Source organism: Mytilus californianus, unplaced genomic scaffold, assembly GCF_021869535.1.
Source record: "Mytilus californianus isolate M0D057914Y unplaced genomic scaffold, xbMytCali1.0.p SCAF_1, whole genome shotgun sequence".
Classification (NCBI taxonomy): domain Eukaryota; kingdom Metazoa; phylum Mollusca; class Bivalvia; order Mytilida; family Mytilidae; genus Mytilus; species Mytilus californianus.
Window position 1 is genome coordinate 49,102,826 of NW_026262581.1, and position 18,017 is coordinate 49,120,842.

At 30.6% G+C, this 18,017-nt stretch overlaps 1 protein-coding gene across 3 annotated transcripts in view; it reads left to right on the top strand.

The window, feature by feature from the left end:
- Nucleotides 1-12,415, top strand: part of LOC127720014 (uncharacterized) — a 46,909-nt gene extending 34,494 nt beyond the window's left edge. For all 3 annotated transcript variants that reach the window (XM_052226440.1, XM_052226433.1, XM_052226427.1), the window contains exons 9-17: nt 910-1,094; nt 1,457-1,534; nt 2,024-2,089; nt 2,534-2,571; nt 3,373-3,433; nt 4,552-4,639; nt 6,710-9,221; nt 9,877-9,932; nt 10,924-12,415. In XM_052226440.1, the coding sequence (XP_052082400.1) occupies nt 910-1,094; nt 1,457-1,534; nt 2,024-2,089; nt 2,534-2,571; nt 3,373-3,433; nt 4,552-4,639; nt 6,710-9,221; nt 9,877-9,932; nt 10,924-10,979 (3,140 nt within the window). In that variant the 3' untranslated portion in view covers nt 10,980-12,415. The remainder of the gene's footprint in view (nt 1-909; nt 1,095-1,456; nt 1,535-2,023; nt 2,090-2,533; nt 2,572-3,372; nt 3,434-4,551; nt 4,640-6,709; nt 9,222-9,876; nt 9,933-10,923) is intronic.
- Nucleotides 12,416-18,017: the final 5,602 nt, after the last annotated feature.

Consider the following 18,017-nt stretch of genomic DNA (forward strand, 5'->3'; position numbering starts at 1 on the left):
TGTAGTTACAAAAGATGTTTGTGTAAAGATAGAGAGAGAAATTTGAGGATTAGGGAAGAAAGTTTTTGTTCATGTCCTACATATTGACCGTCTTAAAAGTTATGTTAACTAGCAGAACTATTAATGGTCCTTCGATGGTTTTACTGTAAACACACATAGTTTTGCTTGACCCCATTACCACATTGAAAGTGAAAAAAGACAGCAAGAATACTTGCATTGTAGAAATAAACTTTCACTATGAAAACTTGCAACCTTGAATTGATTTGAAGCTTTTTATCACTTTTAACTAGATTTTCCTAGTATGATTATACATTTGTTAGTGATTTTGACAGTACATAATTAGATTGTTATGTTTTAAAATCATAATTTAGCCTGTACATGTATGAATAGATGAAGGAAATAAATGTGGATAAGCAAAAATTCCATTGTGTAAATGATGTCCTCTTTTAAATGTGTCCTGTTCCTGATGTTCTGTGACCGCAGATTTCCTGTGTAAAATTATAATCTGTGTTTATGTCAGACTAATTTCTTTGTTACCATAGATACACCTTAGTTCCACATGTACAATTTAAATTTCAACTTAAAAAAAATGAAAGATCATTAAAAAAAACATACATAAAATTCTACAAGATAAATGTTTTATAATATGAATGGTTTTAAAATGTCTTATATCGATGTATATTGGATTTAAACATGTTAAATAAAGTGCATATTTATCGATGAAATGTAATTTAAGATAGATTTCGAAAGCAAAATTGATAATGAATATTCATTATCAGATATCTTTAAAAAAAAATGTGACTTTAAAATCTTTTCAGCATTGAACAAATATATTAAGCATATTTTTAAAAGAAGTTGCTTTATTATATATAAAGAAATATTAAAAAAGAGTTTTTTTTTCTTTTGCAGTGTTATTTTATGTTATTCAACGTAAGTGTCGACCTTGTCCTGGATGGAACATGGAAGATGATGATATTGTGGCCTGTATCCTGCCTGATGAATCAACTGAATTTGAGGGCATAACTATCTGTATTATTAGAGGATTTAGATTTGAAGAAAGACTTACTGATGAAGAAAAAGCCACTATGCAATCAGTATGTTCATGATTTTTCACTTTTCAGTGAAATATAATTTTATATGCATTTTTAAATTTCACAAACAAGTAATTAACCACCAGACACACAACACTATTGATGATAATTAGATTGATTGATTGTAAGTATGTAACTAGACACTAATCAGACTATATTGTCTTGGTCAGTTTTTACTGGTGGAGGAAGCTGGAGAGAACCAGAGGCCTTCAGCAGAAAAACTGCCAATTCGAGTCAGTTAAGATGGGAGACGAACACACTTGCCACGTGTGATATATAATGAAAAATATTTACAGATAATATATATATATGTTTAGATTAATTTTATATTTTGATTGTATATATTGCATTGGTATCAATTTCAGCCTCCAGAAGAATGCATTGCTAAACCTAAAAAAGTAATGATGACCTGGCAGCCATCAAAAGCTAAATCCATACTTAAGGTATGTAAAAAAGCTAAATCCATACTAAAGGTATGTAAAAAAGCTGAATCCATACTTAAGGTATGTAAAAAAGCTAAATCTATACTTAAGGAATGTAAAAAAGCTGAATCCATAATTAAGGTATGTAAAAAAGCTAAATCCATACTTAAGGTATGTAAAAAAGCTAAATCCATACTTAAGGTATGTAAAAAAGCTAAATCCATACTTAAGGTATGTAAAAAAGCTAAATCCATACTTAAGGAATGTAAATTTATGGTTTCCCTAAATAACAAACTTCAAAGAGATTGGTACCCCAGGAATATTAATAAACTCTACAGTATTGTATGTGCAAGTTCACTTAAAAGATGAATTACTTTATAAAAAAAATACTAGAGAAAAGTTGAAAATGAATTTGTTAAAGGTCACAGAAAACATAAGTGTGTATTTAGTTTGCATTTAGTTATTCCAAGAAATTTGAAGATGTTAATTTTGATAATTCATAAATTGCAGGCAACACCATCAAAAGGCAGAGCTGAATTAAAAGAGCTTTTATTAAATGTTGGATCGATAGTAAATGTGAGTTTGTTACGTAGCATATTGTTAAAATTTTATAGAATTAGCAGAGTAATGTTTTCATTCATTTTACAGCAGCATATATATTTTTGAATAATCTCAAAGACAATGAGGTTATATTAAGTTGGCTAGTAGCTAAGTGGACCATAAAATCAGTATTCGCTTTGTTTACTACAACATGTACCTATTGAATGTCAGAATAACAGTTTAATCCTTCGGAAAAAAATTTAAATATAGGTTATTGAATATCTTGATTTTTTGTTTATGCTCTTGACTCAATATATCCCATGTTGACTGACACAGAAATAAACTGATTTTAGTCAGACATATTTACTGTTGTCAAGGGCATTCATATTGTACCAATAATTTGTTTTTCTAAACTGGCACTTTTATGTAAATTCATAAAAATTTCTCCATAAGAAATAAAGAAATATTTGTCTTTTTCAGAGAGTTGATGAGATTCCTGATGATTGTTCTCCACAAAAGTAAGTAGACAAAAACTATACTTTGTGACACACACAAGTTTGATATAATCTGTTAGAGTTATTTCCCTTTGTACTATTGAAAAATGTAAAATGATAGTTGCCGGATAATAAAATTGATTTTAAAGCCAACATTATAGGATTTGAACCATAAACATCTGGTCAATATTCGGTTTTGTTTGGTTGATTCGTCTAACGAATATCTTAGAATGGGAAATATGGATGCTTACCTAGAGGAAGAGGCAGTGTTTAAACATACAAATAAAGTTTCATATTCAAGAATGTAGAAGAGCTGGATAATCCATATATGTTGTATAAACTAGCCTTATGTTCTGAGTGTATATCTGGTTTATGTTGGTTATCCATAAGAAATAAAAAAATATTTTATAATTCAGTCACTGCATGAAAAAAAAACATAATATCGCATGATTTTTCTAAATACTATAAATGATTGGTCAATCTTATTTGATATAAAGGATTAGAAGGTGTATATGTCTGTCATATAGGGTTCATCTGACCTTGATCTCAAAGACTTTCAGCATTAAATTCAATCACAATCAGTAAAGCCGGTTCAGATTGTGCATTCTTGTTCAAGTTTTGTTTGAAAAAAATTTTAAGAATAAGATACTGACCAATAAAGTTTATTAATATAAGTTGACAGCTTAGCTAAGAAAATGAAACCTAAATTGTTTTTTTTTTTACTTGATTTGAATTGTTTGTTAAAAGTAGATCAAGAAAAGGGAAGAAAAATGGCTAATTTAACGTGTGGAAATGAGTCTAAATGCACTTTTATTTTTTAAACAGGAGACGTCAACTTGAATTAAAAATACAAAAACAAATGACAGTTCTTAAAGCAAGGCCACCTGTAAGTAATGTATATTTTTGTTTGTCAGATATGTCAGATTACTTTTTGAATTGTCGTATCATCTTTATCAACTTCAACTTCCAACACATAAAAAAAAAATGAGGCAAAAATTTAAGCACTTTGGAACCAGATGAGTTCATGAGAAAAATAGAGTAATTAAACCATGTGTAAAAGAGAAATGTCCATGAATTTGCTATGTAGAAACATAAATAAAAAACATTTTGCATTGTGTTCATAACAATTGTTTTATAAATTTCAATGAGATTAAGATGCTTGAGAAAGATTTTTTTTTAAATACAGACATATTTTTAAAATCATTAGAAAGTTTCTATTAAGAACCAATATCAATACTGAGAGATAAATTACAGGTACAGTCAAACCTTAATTAAGCAGTCACTCTTGGAAAGTATCAAAAGTGACCACTCAAGAGAGGTGACCTTCTAAACGAGGTTACGAACTAATTTGATTCTGACATCGCCTGAGGCTGGAAATCGGGGCAAAGTGTTTTAGTGTTTTCAATCGGTCGATATATCTTTCTTGTGGCAGTGAAATAAAATAATGGCAGAATCCAGCACTGTAAATTTGAAGAAAACAATCGAAACATGTTTATATTCATGGTTAAATAAGTTGATGATACGGTTTTTAAAGGAAACGGAAAGGTGTAGAACACGAGGAATTCGCTAATTCACCTCCCAATCCGTTGCATATTGGTTCCGGATTTAATTTGGACTTCTATTCTGAACGCATATATTTTTCTTCATGAAAATTCAGTCAGTTAAAAGTATTAAAATGACCGTTGTTGAAAGTTGAAATGATGATTTTGTGCGAAAATTAGGTGACCGCTGACTGGGTTAAACAGGTGACCGCTGAAACAAGTTAAATTATACAGAGAAAACGTTTGGGAGGGTCTGAAAGTGACCGTTAGAGGCAGGTGACCGCTGAAATGAGGTGATCGTTAAGGCAGGTTTGACTGTTTTGAGATAAGAAGTTGTTAATATTTTTTTTTAAATATTGTTAAATGTACTGCTTGAAATTCAGTGATTATGTTTTTATCTTTTTCGATGTAACATTTATGATTCTAAAAAGATGAATTACAATATTTAATATTTTTATTACAGAAAAAGATAGATGAAGGACCTATGTATAAACAGATGAAACAAAATCCAGATACATTTGAATTATTTATTATGTCTGATGGTGATAGAGGTAGGTTATTTTGAAATTTTTGTACTTATGTCCCTTTGGAGTGTAAATTTTTATATAGAATTGCATTGTAAGCATTCTCAAGTGTACAATTCTTACCAGATATTTATGAAATTTATTTCAAAGGTTTATATCAGCAATGTCTTGGACAAGTAAAAAAATCGGTGCTGATAAACTTATCATGCCCCCGCTGTAGTGGAGGGGGCATTAAGTTTTACACTTGTCCGTCTGTACGTACGTTTTTGGTAGGGTCACTCTAACCGTTCTAGAGTTATGCACCTTTATAAATGGAAAAATTACAAAATTTTTAGTTTCCGTTCTCTAACTTAAGTTTGCCTCAACCAAATGTTATGAAACTTAACACAATGCTTATTACCTCAAAACACAGATCAAGGATGAATTTTGGTGGCGTCACTTTAACCATTCTAGAGTTATGCCCCTTTATAAATGGAAAAATTGCAAATTTTTTAGTTTCCGTTCTCTAACTTAAGTTTGCCTCAACCAAATTTTATGAAACTTATACACAATGCTTATTATCACAAAACACAGATCAAGATTGAATTTTGGTAGCGTCACTCTAACTGTTCTAGAGTTATACCCCTTCATAAATGGAAAAATTGCAAAATTTTTAGTTTCCGTTCTCTAACTTAAGTTTGCCTCAACCAAATTTTATGAAACATTTACACAATGCTTATTACCACAAAATAAAGATCAAGTTTGAATTTTGGTGGGGTCACTTTAACAATTCTCGAGTTATGCCTCTTTATAAATAGAAAAAAAATGCAAAATTTTTAGTTTCCGTTCTCTAACTTAAGTTGCCTCAACCAAATGTTATGAAACTTATACACAATTCTTTTTACCACAAAACACAGATCAAGTTGAATTTTGGTAGCGTCACTTTAATCATTATCGAGTTATGCCCCTTTATAAATCGAAACATTGCAAAATTTTTAGTTTTCATTTTGTAACTTAAGTTTGCCCCCACCAAACATTATGAAACCTATACACAATACTTATTACCTTAAAACTCAGACCACGAACAAATTTTGGTAGCGTCACTTTTATTGTTCTTGAGTTATGTCCCTTTATAATTTTGTATGCAAGCAGGGGCATCATCTGTGTCCATGGGGACACATTCTCCATTTATTTTAAATAGTTGTGCCCCTTGGAAATATTGATTATATAGAAAATTATATTGTTCACACTCTCACACTGACATTTCTAGTAGGATAGTCATGTGAAATTTATATCATAAGTTTATATCAGCAATATCTTGGTTGAGTTTGAAAATCAGTACTGATCTGTTATATTTACAGGAGTTATGTCTCTTTGAAATGTTATTTATAGAACATTGCATTATAAGCACCCTCACACTTACATTTCTTGTTGTATTTTTAGCTCACCTGGCCTGAAAGGCCAAGTGAGCTTTTCTCATCACTTGGCGTCCGTCGTCAACTGTTAACTTTTACTAAATCTTCTCCTCTGAAACTACTGGGCCAAATTTAACCAAACTTGGCCACAATCATCATTGGGGTATCTTGTTTAAAAAATGTGTCCGACTACCAGGCTGGCCAACCTAGATAGCCGCCATGGCTAAAAATAGAACATAGGGGTAAAATGTGGATTTTGGTTTATATCTCTGAAACCAAAGCATTTAGAGCAAATCTGACTTGGGTAAAATTGTAGATCAGGTCAAGATCTATCTGCCCTTAAATTTTTTGACAAATCAGACAACAGGTTGTTGGGTTGTTACCCTTGAATGGTAATGTTAAGGAAATTTGAAGGACGTTGGATAAGGACAGAAATTTTGCCTTGCAACAGGCCACCTACGGACCCCTCAAAGAGTTATAGCAAGGGTTCTTAACGTGCACTCTCTCTACACGAGGCATTGCATTTAATGTCCCCATTCTGAAAGGATGTTATATTTGAGGTTGCATAAGATATTATTTTCATTCAGGCTGCGTAGTGCCAACCATCTCTCATGATTTGTTCACTGTAGAATTTTTTTTTAATACATTTGTATTTTTTAAATAATTATGAATGTTTTCTTAAATCCGTTATTAATCATTTCAGTGGATGAATTAGAATCCATTGGTATGATGGCTGTAGATGTCGATATTGATGAAGAAAACATTGGCAATTTTTGTGAAGATTGTGGCCAAGCTTCACCAGCATGCATGTGTGTGGATCACACAGGAAAAAAGAAACAGTTGCCAGAATGTAATTGTGTCAACTGTCTGAAAGAGATATGTGTGGGTGCCTTGGCTGGAGATTTTGATCATATTCTTGCTAAAGATGGCATTATTAAAGAAAATGGAAAATATGTGGCTAAAACACCTGAGCAAATAGAAGCTGATTTACAGAATGAAAGAAAAAATGTTGAGAAAGTTCTTGGCAATTTTGAAAAACGAGTTGCCATTAAGCAACAAGCAGAAGGAACTGATAGAGTAATCACAAAGAAGGTTGCTCAGTCTATTCCTCAACCAAAAGTCATTAAAATTGACAAAAGTGCAAGTATTGAACAAACAATAGAGGAAATTAAAATTCAGACTACTATTTATCGAAATAAAACAAATCGTTCAGAGAAAGGAGGTAAAAAGACAAATATTGAGGTCAAACGTACTTTTTCAAGTAAAAAGAGGATAACCGAAAATAAACAAACTGGAAATAAGTCTCCAGAAAAGGAGGATAGTGATATAGTGTATGAAATTAGACGGGATAGGATCAAAGAATTAGAAATGGAACGGGCAGCTTTGCGAAAAATGGTCTTGGATGAAAAAGAGAAAGAAGAGGCTGAAAAGAGAGCTTCAAAAGACAAGCGAAGAAAGGAAATTGAATCAAACATAGAAAAGCTAGCTATTAAGGCTGAGGAGGACAAAAGTCCTCAGAAGAAAGATAATTTTCTGGCCAAAGGAGATAATAATAGTAAGAAAAATGAACTTGTCAGACTAGACAAAAAACCTGATGAAAGTAAGAAATGGGAGACAGATAAAGCTAAATCTGATCCTAAATCAGAGAAGCAGAAGATTGAAATCGAAATAAAAATACCACTCAAAGATTCTGAATTGCCATTTCAGAACAGTTTCGAATTGAATGAAAAATTTGTTAAAGAAAACCCAGATTTGTTGAAGCGCATACTAGAAGCACTTGATAATGCTGAAAATATACACGCTATTAATATGTTAACTGACGATGCAAAGGTTTGTGTTGGAAGTCTTAGGAGTCATAGCAACATAGGAGAAAAACTTATACAAGCAGGAGCTATAATGGGTCACGGAGTAATTGAACATGGGCCAATGATTCCGGATAAACCAAAAGAAAAAAAAAAGGTTCAGGCTTGTGATCACCGCCATCTTTGTAGAACATGTGAGCATGATATTCCATCTAAGGATATGGATAAGGAAAAAGATGACGAAGTAAAAGCAATTATTAGGAAGGGAACCAAAAGGGCAGAGTCTTCAACCATAGGAAAGCATAATTTGACAGCCGCTAAAAAAAATAATAAGCCTTCTTCAGAAACTCAGAAAAAGATGGAAACTAAACCATTACCGGTAAATATAAGTAAAGAGAATGGTAAGCTTTTTATATCTAAAAAAGTAACCCAGGTTGCATCATCGGATATAATAGAGACGGATACTAAATCTACAGATTCAGAAACTGGATACAGATCAAAACTAGGTATAACGCAGACAAAAACGGAATCATCAGCCTCAGAAAAAGAGAAGTCTTTTTCATCAAATACGAAAGAGACTGAAAAAACATTTAATATCATAAAACAGACATCTAAGACACTGGGTGAAAAACCCAATCTCATAGCTCAAATTATTGAAGAGGCAGAGGAGAAAATTGTCTTTGAAAAATATGATGGCATGAGAGCTGATATCATACTGACAGGGGAACCCCAGTGTCCTTGTCAAGTAAAGGCCAAGGAATTAATGAAAGCTAAGTTAAAGAAGAGAAATCAGATGCCGAAAGAACCAACTACGACCCTGAAGAAAGAACTGAGCCATAGACTGCATTGTCCAGAGCAGCTTTCAGTTAGAGAGGAAAAACCATCTCTGACCTCTGCTAGACCTCCTTGTTTGGCTAATGATCCTACAGTTGATATCAATGAAATTATAGAAGAGCAGCTCATTGATTCTTTTAACATAAAAAGATTAGTCAAAGTTGGTATGAAAATATCACAAAATGCAGTTACTCAGACAAATTCTGACAGCGATGGAGTGAAACCTTTAGGATTCAAAGAGAAAATAATCACACCAAAACCATGGACTGAAGAAAGAAGTAAATGTGTTATCAAAGAAGAATCGGATTTTCAGCGTTATTTAAAGTTTATGAAATACAAACAACAGAAAGGAACTGAAATAGGTGTCCAGGCTGGAGAGGGATTGACAGAAGAAAAGAATGAGGAAAAAGCAGCAAAGGATGAAAAAATGCTAGAGAAAGATCAGAAATCTGTGATGGTTGATGTTGCTGACACTGAAACAATTAAGAGAGAAGGGTCTCCAGAAAAAAATGGTATTAGAAAGTGTGCTAACTGTGACATTACTGAACCTGCTCCTAAGGCATACATGAAATGTCAAAAGTAAGATGTTAATTCTTGTATTACTGAGAAAAGTTAAAAGGAAGGTTTCAAGTAATTTAAATGATTTTTGGATGTAATTTTACTCCATGTACTTTAAATATATCTCTTCTGCATTTTGATAGTGATGACTAGTAACTTGTAAGTAATTTTCAGATTTGTTAGACACCTACCGACTGTTTAACAGATACTTTGAATTTCAAGTAATGGGTATGTTTAGCACATGCTACTCCTTGTTTTTGCATATTGAAAAGCTTAGTTTAAGTATGATTAAGAGTGTATGTTTTCTTCTTCTTACAAATTATTGAAACTTTTAAGAATAAATATTTTTAACCCCATAATATCAACAACAAAATGCATATGAGAATTGCTAACAAAATTGAAATATGAAAATGCTATGGTTTTGGTATTTCAATAAAATCTGCAAGTAAATTTCGTTTTCTGTAGATAGTGTATCAGTTATTAAGAGCAGACATTTTTTCTAAATTGCACAATGTATTTTTAAATTGAAAAATGGAAGTATTTTTATGTCTGCATTTATCAGAAATGAATAGAATTCGAAGTTGAATGTTTCTTTGGAAAAGGAGACAGACTATCAATATATTTCACTGAGTTGAAGTTTTAATTTAATACTTTATTTCTTTTTATCTATTTACAGATGCAAGTTGGAAGGTATTACTAATGCCAGATATTACTGTGGAAGAGAATGCCAAGGTAGTTATCTTATATTTTTCACAACACACTGATATCTAAATTTTACCATGACTTTTTTTTTGAGAGAAATATCAGATCTTTTTTTTATACCCTTTTAATACAACAATAGAATCTGAAGATGTATTAGCTACCAAATTTTTCAGTTGGTTCGCAATATAAAAAAAAATAATGAGTAATTTTTTTTATTGATTTTTCAATTTTTATCTAGTGCATAAATGTTTCATTTTACTAAAAAGAAAAAAAATTATCATTTTATGTGAACTTGCTTGAACTCATTAATCAGAAAAGTTAAAGTACAAAATCTAAATTATCATTGTATACAGTTTCTGCAAGGTACATTATTCATGTAAATGCATTGGTTTTTCTTTAATATAGAATTACTAGATCAATTCACAAAGATCTTCTTTTCAAAGATATTTGCCACTGGACGTTAAGAATCCAATAATCAATCAATCATTTCAAAGAAGAATTTTAACATGTTTAAAGGTTACATGTATTTCATTACAAGTATTGTAAATTCAGAAATTATTGCAAGGTTTTTATTATTGTGAATAATTCGACTGAGTGTGTATCGCAATAATAAGAACTCGCATTCTGATAGTTATATATGTAGGCTGATTTTCCTGAAATCACAATATTCATTATCACATTTTTGTCCATTTTTCAAAAATCTCAATAATAAATGCACGCAATTATTTCTGAATTTTCAGTTTTATTCAGTTGATTATTTTCCAACGCAAGATTGAACTAATATAGTTTCGTTTAACATGTATATTATAATTAATTTGTTTGGTCACTGACTTGCTGACATCTTCTTTTGATCTCATTTAATAGTTTTTATACTATGTTTATTTATATGTGATATGATCCCCAATGAGACAACTCGCCACCAGAGACCAAATGGCTTAGAAGTTATCATCTATAGGTCACCATACGACGTACAATGTATATATTCAAACATAAAACTAATAATATTCTTTTTTTCTTACAGTAAAAGATTGGAGCAAAAGACACAAAAAGGAACACAAAGAAAACTTGTTGATCTAAACTACAAGAATGTTTTTTTTCACTAATAATTTATACATATTTTGTAACTTTTTGAATGTGTAAAGATATTTTGTTTAACTTTTGAATAAAACATGTTTTGTTTTTTTTTTTTAAGAATTTTGTTTATTCCATATTAAGACTGAACAATAAATATTATTTGTAACCAATATTGTATTCTGCTGCTTAGATATGATGATTTTTTACTGATTATTATTGTTATAGATTACATTACACATTTGATGAAGAAGATTTTCTGTTGTTTAAGACCATATGACGATCTTTGCGAGATGTCTGTTTTTGTAATATTTGTAGTATGTTTCTTTTTCATTAATGTTTTTCCCCGTATATCTGTATTTATTCATGTTTTTGAATTTAACAAATTGTTCAACAGAATTAGAAAGTTTTATGCAAATATTTAATATTTCATGATAATTAACATATTGTGCCATAAGTTGGTTAGAAGTAACTTGATAATACATCAAAACTTATAGTTTTCACTCAATATTCAACATTTCTTTAAGTAAAATTGTAAGAAATCTTGAAATGAAGCTGTAGCTTGTTTTAGGTTTCTTTGCTTATCATCATTTTGTTTAATTTTCACTTTATATCTTGCTTATGAATAACCAATTGGGATCAGTATTTTAATTTATTAAATTGATATTGTGTATTGTTAAAATTTCTCATGAATCTGTAGGATCCATAAACCATTTCTGTCGATATGTCACATAATTAGGCCATGAAATTTTTAGGTTTTTTTGTCAACTTTATATGCTTTATATGAAAAAAAAAGCTGCTGACTTGAGTATTTATTTGCCAGTAAAAAATGAATATAAATCAGCATGTTTGAATATCCTGCAACTATCAATCAATTTGTTAGTGTGATGTGTGTTATAAACAGCATTATCAAGTTATTTAATAGTTGACGATCACTTTTAGAAATAGTTATAAAACAAAAAAGACAAAAGCAAAAAGAAGTACAAAAAATGTACTATGTGAAAGATATGGTGATTTTCAAGCTTTTAAAGTTTACCATTAAAATAGATATTGAAGGTTAATCAGTTAGCAATATGAAAATAAGAGACTAGTATCATAATCAAAAATGAGAGAAAAAATTATTGCAATTTTTTTTCAGAATAACGATCAGATAAGAATGGCTTTTTTATAATGCATTGCAATTGGCCTCAGATGTTTTTTGTTTTACATATCAAATACTGTTTGATATTTTCATTGTTTATTATCAGTTATATTAAAGTGTGTTGAGTTAAATATCCATGTTTATATTTTATTTTAACCAGATTTGCATATTTTTGATAACCTTTTTTCAAGTGTAGTTATTTGAGGTAAAAATTTGAATATGTATGGGTGTAAAAAGTTATATTTGAATTTTTATTTATTGATTTATTTAATTTCATGGTCTTATTGAAATGAGAAGTATAGTCCGTTTGACTTCTATAAATCTTCAAAAAATAATTCTTAAAAATTCATTTTTAAAATTAAAACATTTTTTTTCTCGATGTATGTTAATGTTTGATATATACGAACTCTGACTATGAATATCATAATTTTAGGCCAACAATCAAAAAAGTTACCCATTAGGTCTCTATGTTACTTCTATTTTTTTTTATATAAAATACTTGATGGAGTAAGTATGAATAGTGTAACAGCTTTCCATTCAAAACAAAAACATAAGACATGTGCTTTAAACCTGTTTCATTATACCATGTGACTTTTCTCATTTAAATAACGCTGACCAGCAAACAAACTTGGACTTCATTTAAGTTTTATGTCATGTGATTACTGAACTTATTGTATACATGATTTTGTATTTTTCATTGTTCAATTTCTATGAGTAACCTTAGTAATATTTTCCACTGGACATTACTAGTATAACATTTTTAAAAACTACATAGAAGTTTTATGCAAAATTCAGTTTAGAAATTTTATTAAAAAGTTCCCCTTTTCATCAGTAAAGGTCTTTATGGTTATAGTTTATCTAATTTTATTTTCATATTTTGAAAGTCATAAGCTGTGTTTTTTCAAGAAAAAAGTAAATATTAAATGTATTCTGTAAATACTTATTGGTTTATCTAATTTTATTTTCATATTTTGAAAGTCATAAGCTGTGTTTTTTCAAGAAAAAAGTAAATATTAAATGTATTCTGTAAATACTTATTGGTTAAAACTTTTTAGAGGCTCTCCATTTTGTTAATACTGTCATCATGCTTTAAGCATGAAAAGCTTGCTTATATTCTCTTATAAGATGTATATAAATATATAATCAAATTAAAGTAACAAATCTTGATTTGGTAAGGAATAAAAACGAAATAAAACATCTGATTATAATATTTTTCCCACAAATAACATCTTTGTAGATACATGCAAGTTCATTTATAAAATCATATAAAACCAGTTATAAAAAAACTTAGGTGATGGTCATTTTTCATGACATGTATAATGTCCTTTGATATTTAAATGAGTTAAGTCACATGGTATAATGAAACAGGTTTAAAACACATGTCTAATGTTTTTGTTTTGAATGGAAGGCTGTTACACTATTCATACTTACTCCATCAAGTATTTTATATAGAAAAAATAGAAGTAACATAGAGACCTAATGGGTAACTTTTTTGATTATTGGTCCAAAATTATGATATTCATAGTCAGAGTTCGTATATATCAAACATTAACATACATCGAGAAAAAAAATGTTTTATTTGTAAAAATGAATTTTTAAGAATTATTTTTTGAAGATTTATAGAAGTCAAACGGACTATACTTCTCATTTCAATTAGACCATTATATACTTATTCTGTATTCTGTATTATGATGCAGATTGATAGAGTGACTTGTGTGCAGGCACGCATGAGATGGATAATACCTTCCATTAAGGTTTTTTATAGATAAATGCAAAAATTTTCAACATCAAATAAAAAGAAGTTTGTTTGCCTTTCTAATTTTCCATTGTGTTCCCTCGATTTCATTTATATAAATAGCCATTAATATTGTATATATGTGCCTTTTTTTTTGTGCAAGGAGGAAAATTATAGATTATTTAAACAAGTAATAGAAACAAGGAGATATGCTAGTTGCCTATAATTGCTTACATTTGAACTTTGGTGGATAGTTGTCTCAAATAGCAATCATACCTCATCTCCTTATTTTTATATAGCCTCTGATTTTCTGTTGTTTTGCCATGATTACAAATTCACTTTATAAATCAAAACTGTAAAATATATACCTTGTATTAATTCCACATTGTTATATACATATATGTACTATAAAGGTACTGCGCTTGGAATTCTAATAGGAATGTCCGACAGATAACCAATGGGTTATCTGTTATTTGGTCATTGCTATCAATGCATAATAATAATGCATGATATTTCATATATTAGGCAGATTTATACTTTTCACATGTTAAGAAATAGTAGAAAGTGTTCTTAATACACAAGTTGTAGATATAAATGGAAATTATATAAACAGAAGTCAGAAGTTATACACTTTCATATACAAACATATTACAATGTTTTTTCTTATACTTTAATGTCTTTTACATATGTGGGATGTTGCTTATTGGAGGCAGTCAGAAAGGCTTGTGTCTTTCAGCAGAAGAAATGTACTGTTCTACCAAGTTTTTTGTACTGCTGAATGCTAATAATGCATTTCTATTTTTAACTTTATAAAGTTAATTTTCTGCATCAATCATTTGTCTTTTTTCGATAAACGATTATGAAGCATAATTTTGCTTGCCTTTTGAGCATTTTCTGTTGGAAGTATTTATTAAGATTTTAATAGATATAAATGGAAAGTTCAATCATTTTATTTGCTTTCGTTTGATTGATTAAAATAAACATATTCTATAAATTAAACTAGTCTTCTTTTAAATAGTTTTGGAAACATATTTTCAGATAGAGAAATATAAATTGACAATCTACAATGTGAGATATGTATAAAAGAAGATATATTACTGTATATGTCCATAGGTGTGTTGTTTACTACCATGGTGGTCTTTTGGTGCCATGCTGACCATTTGTGTGGATTTTTGTTGGTTAAATCCCTAGCTTGGCCCAACCAAATCTTTAAAATGGATATTTGATGCTTCTGCACATTCAACATTAAAAAGTAATAGCAGAATGTCAGAAAAATATGTCAGGCTAGGGTGACATAAAATCTTGCTTGCTTTTACCTTTTATGCTAGTACAACTGTATGACGACCCAAAGAGGGACTGGGATATAGAAATATGGTTAGCTGGATTACTCCTATCCGATAGAGAGACCTATTATAAAGGGGTGTCCAATTGGTTATGTGTGATGTATTAATACACAGGCATATAAATATAAGTCCCATGTTAGGAGAGAGCTACTCTTTTTGCATGTTAAATACCCTTGCTATAATAATTTGAGGGGTAATAGGTTGAATGTTGCAAGCCAAAGGAGTTGGTTCATGAAGGGTTAAAATTGGCACTTCTATTTTAATGTTTTTTTTTAATCCAGCCAAAATATCTTAAATTTCATATACATTTAGAAGTATAAGGTATATTAACTAATACAAATTACTTAATTTTTATAAGACCGCAAAAAATTTTTGTGGTCGTATATTGGTATGACGTTGGGGTCATTGTCGTTGTCGTCCGAAGACACATCATAAGGTTCAATACCACAAAAGGAAGGTTGGGATTGATTTTGGGGGTAATTGCCTTAAAATATTAGGAATTGGGGTCCAAAAAAGGGGCATAAAACAAGCATTTTTATACGGCCGCAAAAAAATTTTGCAGTCGTATATTGGTATGACGTTGGCGTCGTTGTCGTCCGAAGACACATTGGTTTTCGCACTCTAACTTTAATATTAGTGAATGGATCTCTATGAAATTTTACCATAAGGTTCAATACCACAAAAGGAAGGTTGGGATTGATTTTGGGGGTTATGGTACCAACAGTTAAGGAATTAGGGCCCAAAAGGGGCCAAAAATAAGCATTTTTGTAACTTCCAGACATACTTGTGTGTTAGTGTGTGGATCTCTGACATTGTACCACAAGGTTCCATATCACAAAGGGAATGCTGGGATTGATTTTGGGGGTAATTGCCTCAAAATTTTAGGAATTAGGGGCCAAAAAAGGGGCAAAAAAACAAGCATTTTTCTAGTTTCATGACAATAACTTGTGTTTAAGTGTATGGATCTTTCTGGAATTGTACTACAAGGTTCCATATCACAAAGGGAAAGCTGGAATTGAGTTTGGGGGTAATTGCCAAAACGTTAAGGAATAAGGGGCCAAAAATAAGCATTTTTCTAGTTTCCGGACAATAACTTGTGTTCAAGTGTATAGATCTCTCTGAAATTGTACTGCAAGGGACCATACCACAAAGGGAAGGCTGGGATTGATTTTGGGGGTAACTGCCTCAAAATTTTAGGAATTAGGGCCAAAAAACAAGCATTTTTCTAGTTTCAGGACAATAACTTGTGTGTAAGTGTATGGATCTTTATGAAATTGTTCTACAAGGTTCCATATCACAAAGGGAAAGCTGGGTTTGAGTTTGGGGGTAATTGCCTTAAACGATTAGGAATTTGGGGCCAAAAAGAGGCCAAAAAACAAGCATTTTTCTAGTTTTCAGACAAGAACTTGTGTTCAAGTGTATGGATCTCTATGAAATTGTACTGCAAGGTACCATACCACAAAGGGAAGGCTGGGATTGAGTTTGGGGGTGATGAATCATAAGGGGGTTCAAAAAATTTGGGGGGGGGATTTTTTTTTCCTTTTTTTTCTTTAAAAATTTTTATATTTTAAATTGGTTATTTCTGATTTATATATAAAAGCAAATAATAATGATATGGTATGAATAGGTAAATTAAATTTTTTTTAGTTCTTAGACCACATTCATTCTGTGTCAGAAACCTATGCTGTGTCAAATATTTAATCACAATCCAAATTCAGTGCTGTATCAAGCTTGAATGCTGTGTCTATACTTGCCCCAACTGTTATGGGTTCTGCGGTTGTATCAAGCTGCGCCCAGCAGAGCATTTTATTTATGCTCACATAATAAATTACAAAGAATTATCTCTTAAAAAAGGAAAACAACATTTTATTTCATTCATCCAAAGCTCTTTTCTGGATGTACCTTCATCAGAAACATTAAAAGAGTAATATTTGAAAGCAAGGGTGTATAAGAACCGCAACAGTTAAAGAGCTATATGACCTACAAGGACCTAAAAATAATAGTTAAATCCATTAAAGGTCAACTTTGCCTGAGGAAGTTACAACTTATTTTATACGCCCGTTTACGGGGCGTATTATGGTATATCGTTGACCCTCTGTCTGTCCGTCTGTCCATCCGTCGTCAACATGTCCGACATTAATTCAAAAACGCTTTAACCAATATGCATGAAACTTTGGTGAATTGTTAACATCTGTTGAAGTGAGCTCCCTTTCGTTTTTTATAAATTTTAGATTTACCATTTCTGAATTTTTTTTTTTTTTTTTTTTTATTTGTTGTCTGTCATCGTCGTCGTCTGTCGTCGTAAACTATTTTAAAAAATCTTCTCCTCTGAAACTACTGGCCAAATACCTTCAAACTTAAACTAAATGTTTCTTAGGGTATCTAGTTTATAAATTGTATCCAAAGTTTTGATCCATCGACAAACATGGCCGCCATGGCTAAAAATAGAACATAGGGGTCAAATGCAGTTTTTGGCTTATATCTCAAAAACTAAAGCTTTTAGAGCAAATTTGACATGGGGTGAAATTGTTCAATTGGTCAAGATCTATCAGCTCTGAAATTTTCAGACGAATCGAACAAACAATTGTTGGGTTGCTTCCACCGAATATGTAGTTTTAACAAAATTTTGCAGTTTTTTGTTATTATTTTGAATATTATTATAGATATATATAAACTGTAAGCAGCAATAATGTTCAGCAAAGTAAGATCTACAAAAAAGTTAATATGACCATAATTGTCAATTGACCCCTTAAGGAGTTATTGCCCTTTAAAGACAATTTTACACAATTTGTTCATCAAGTTTGCTAACATTTAAAAATCTTCTC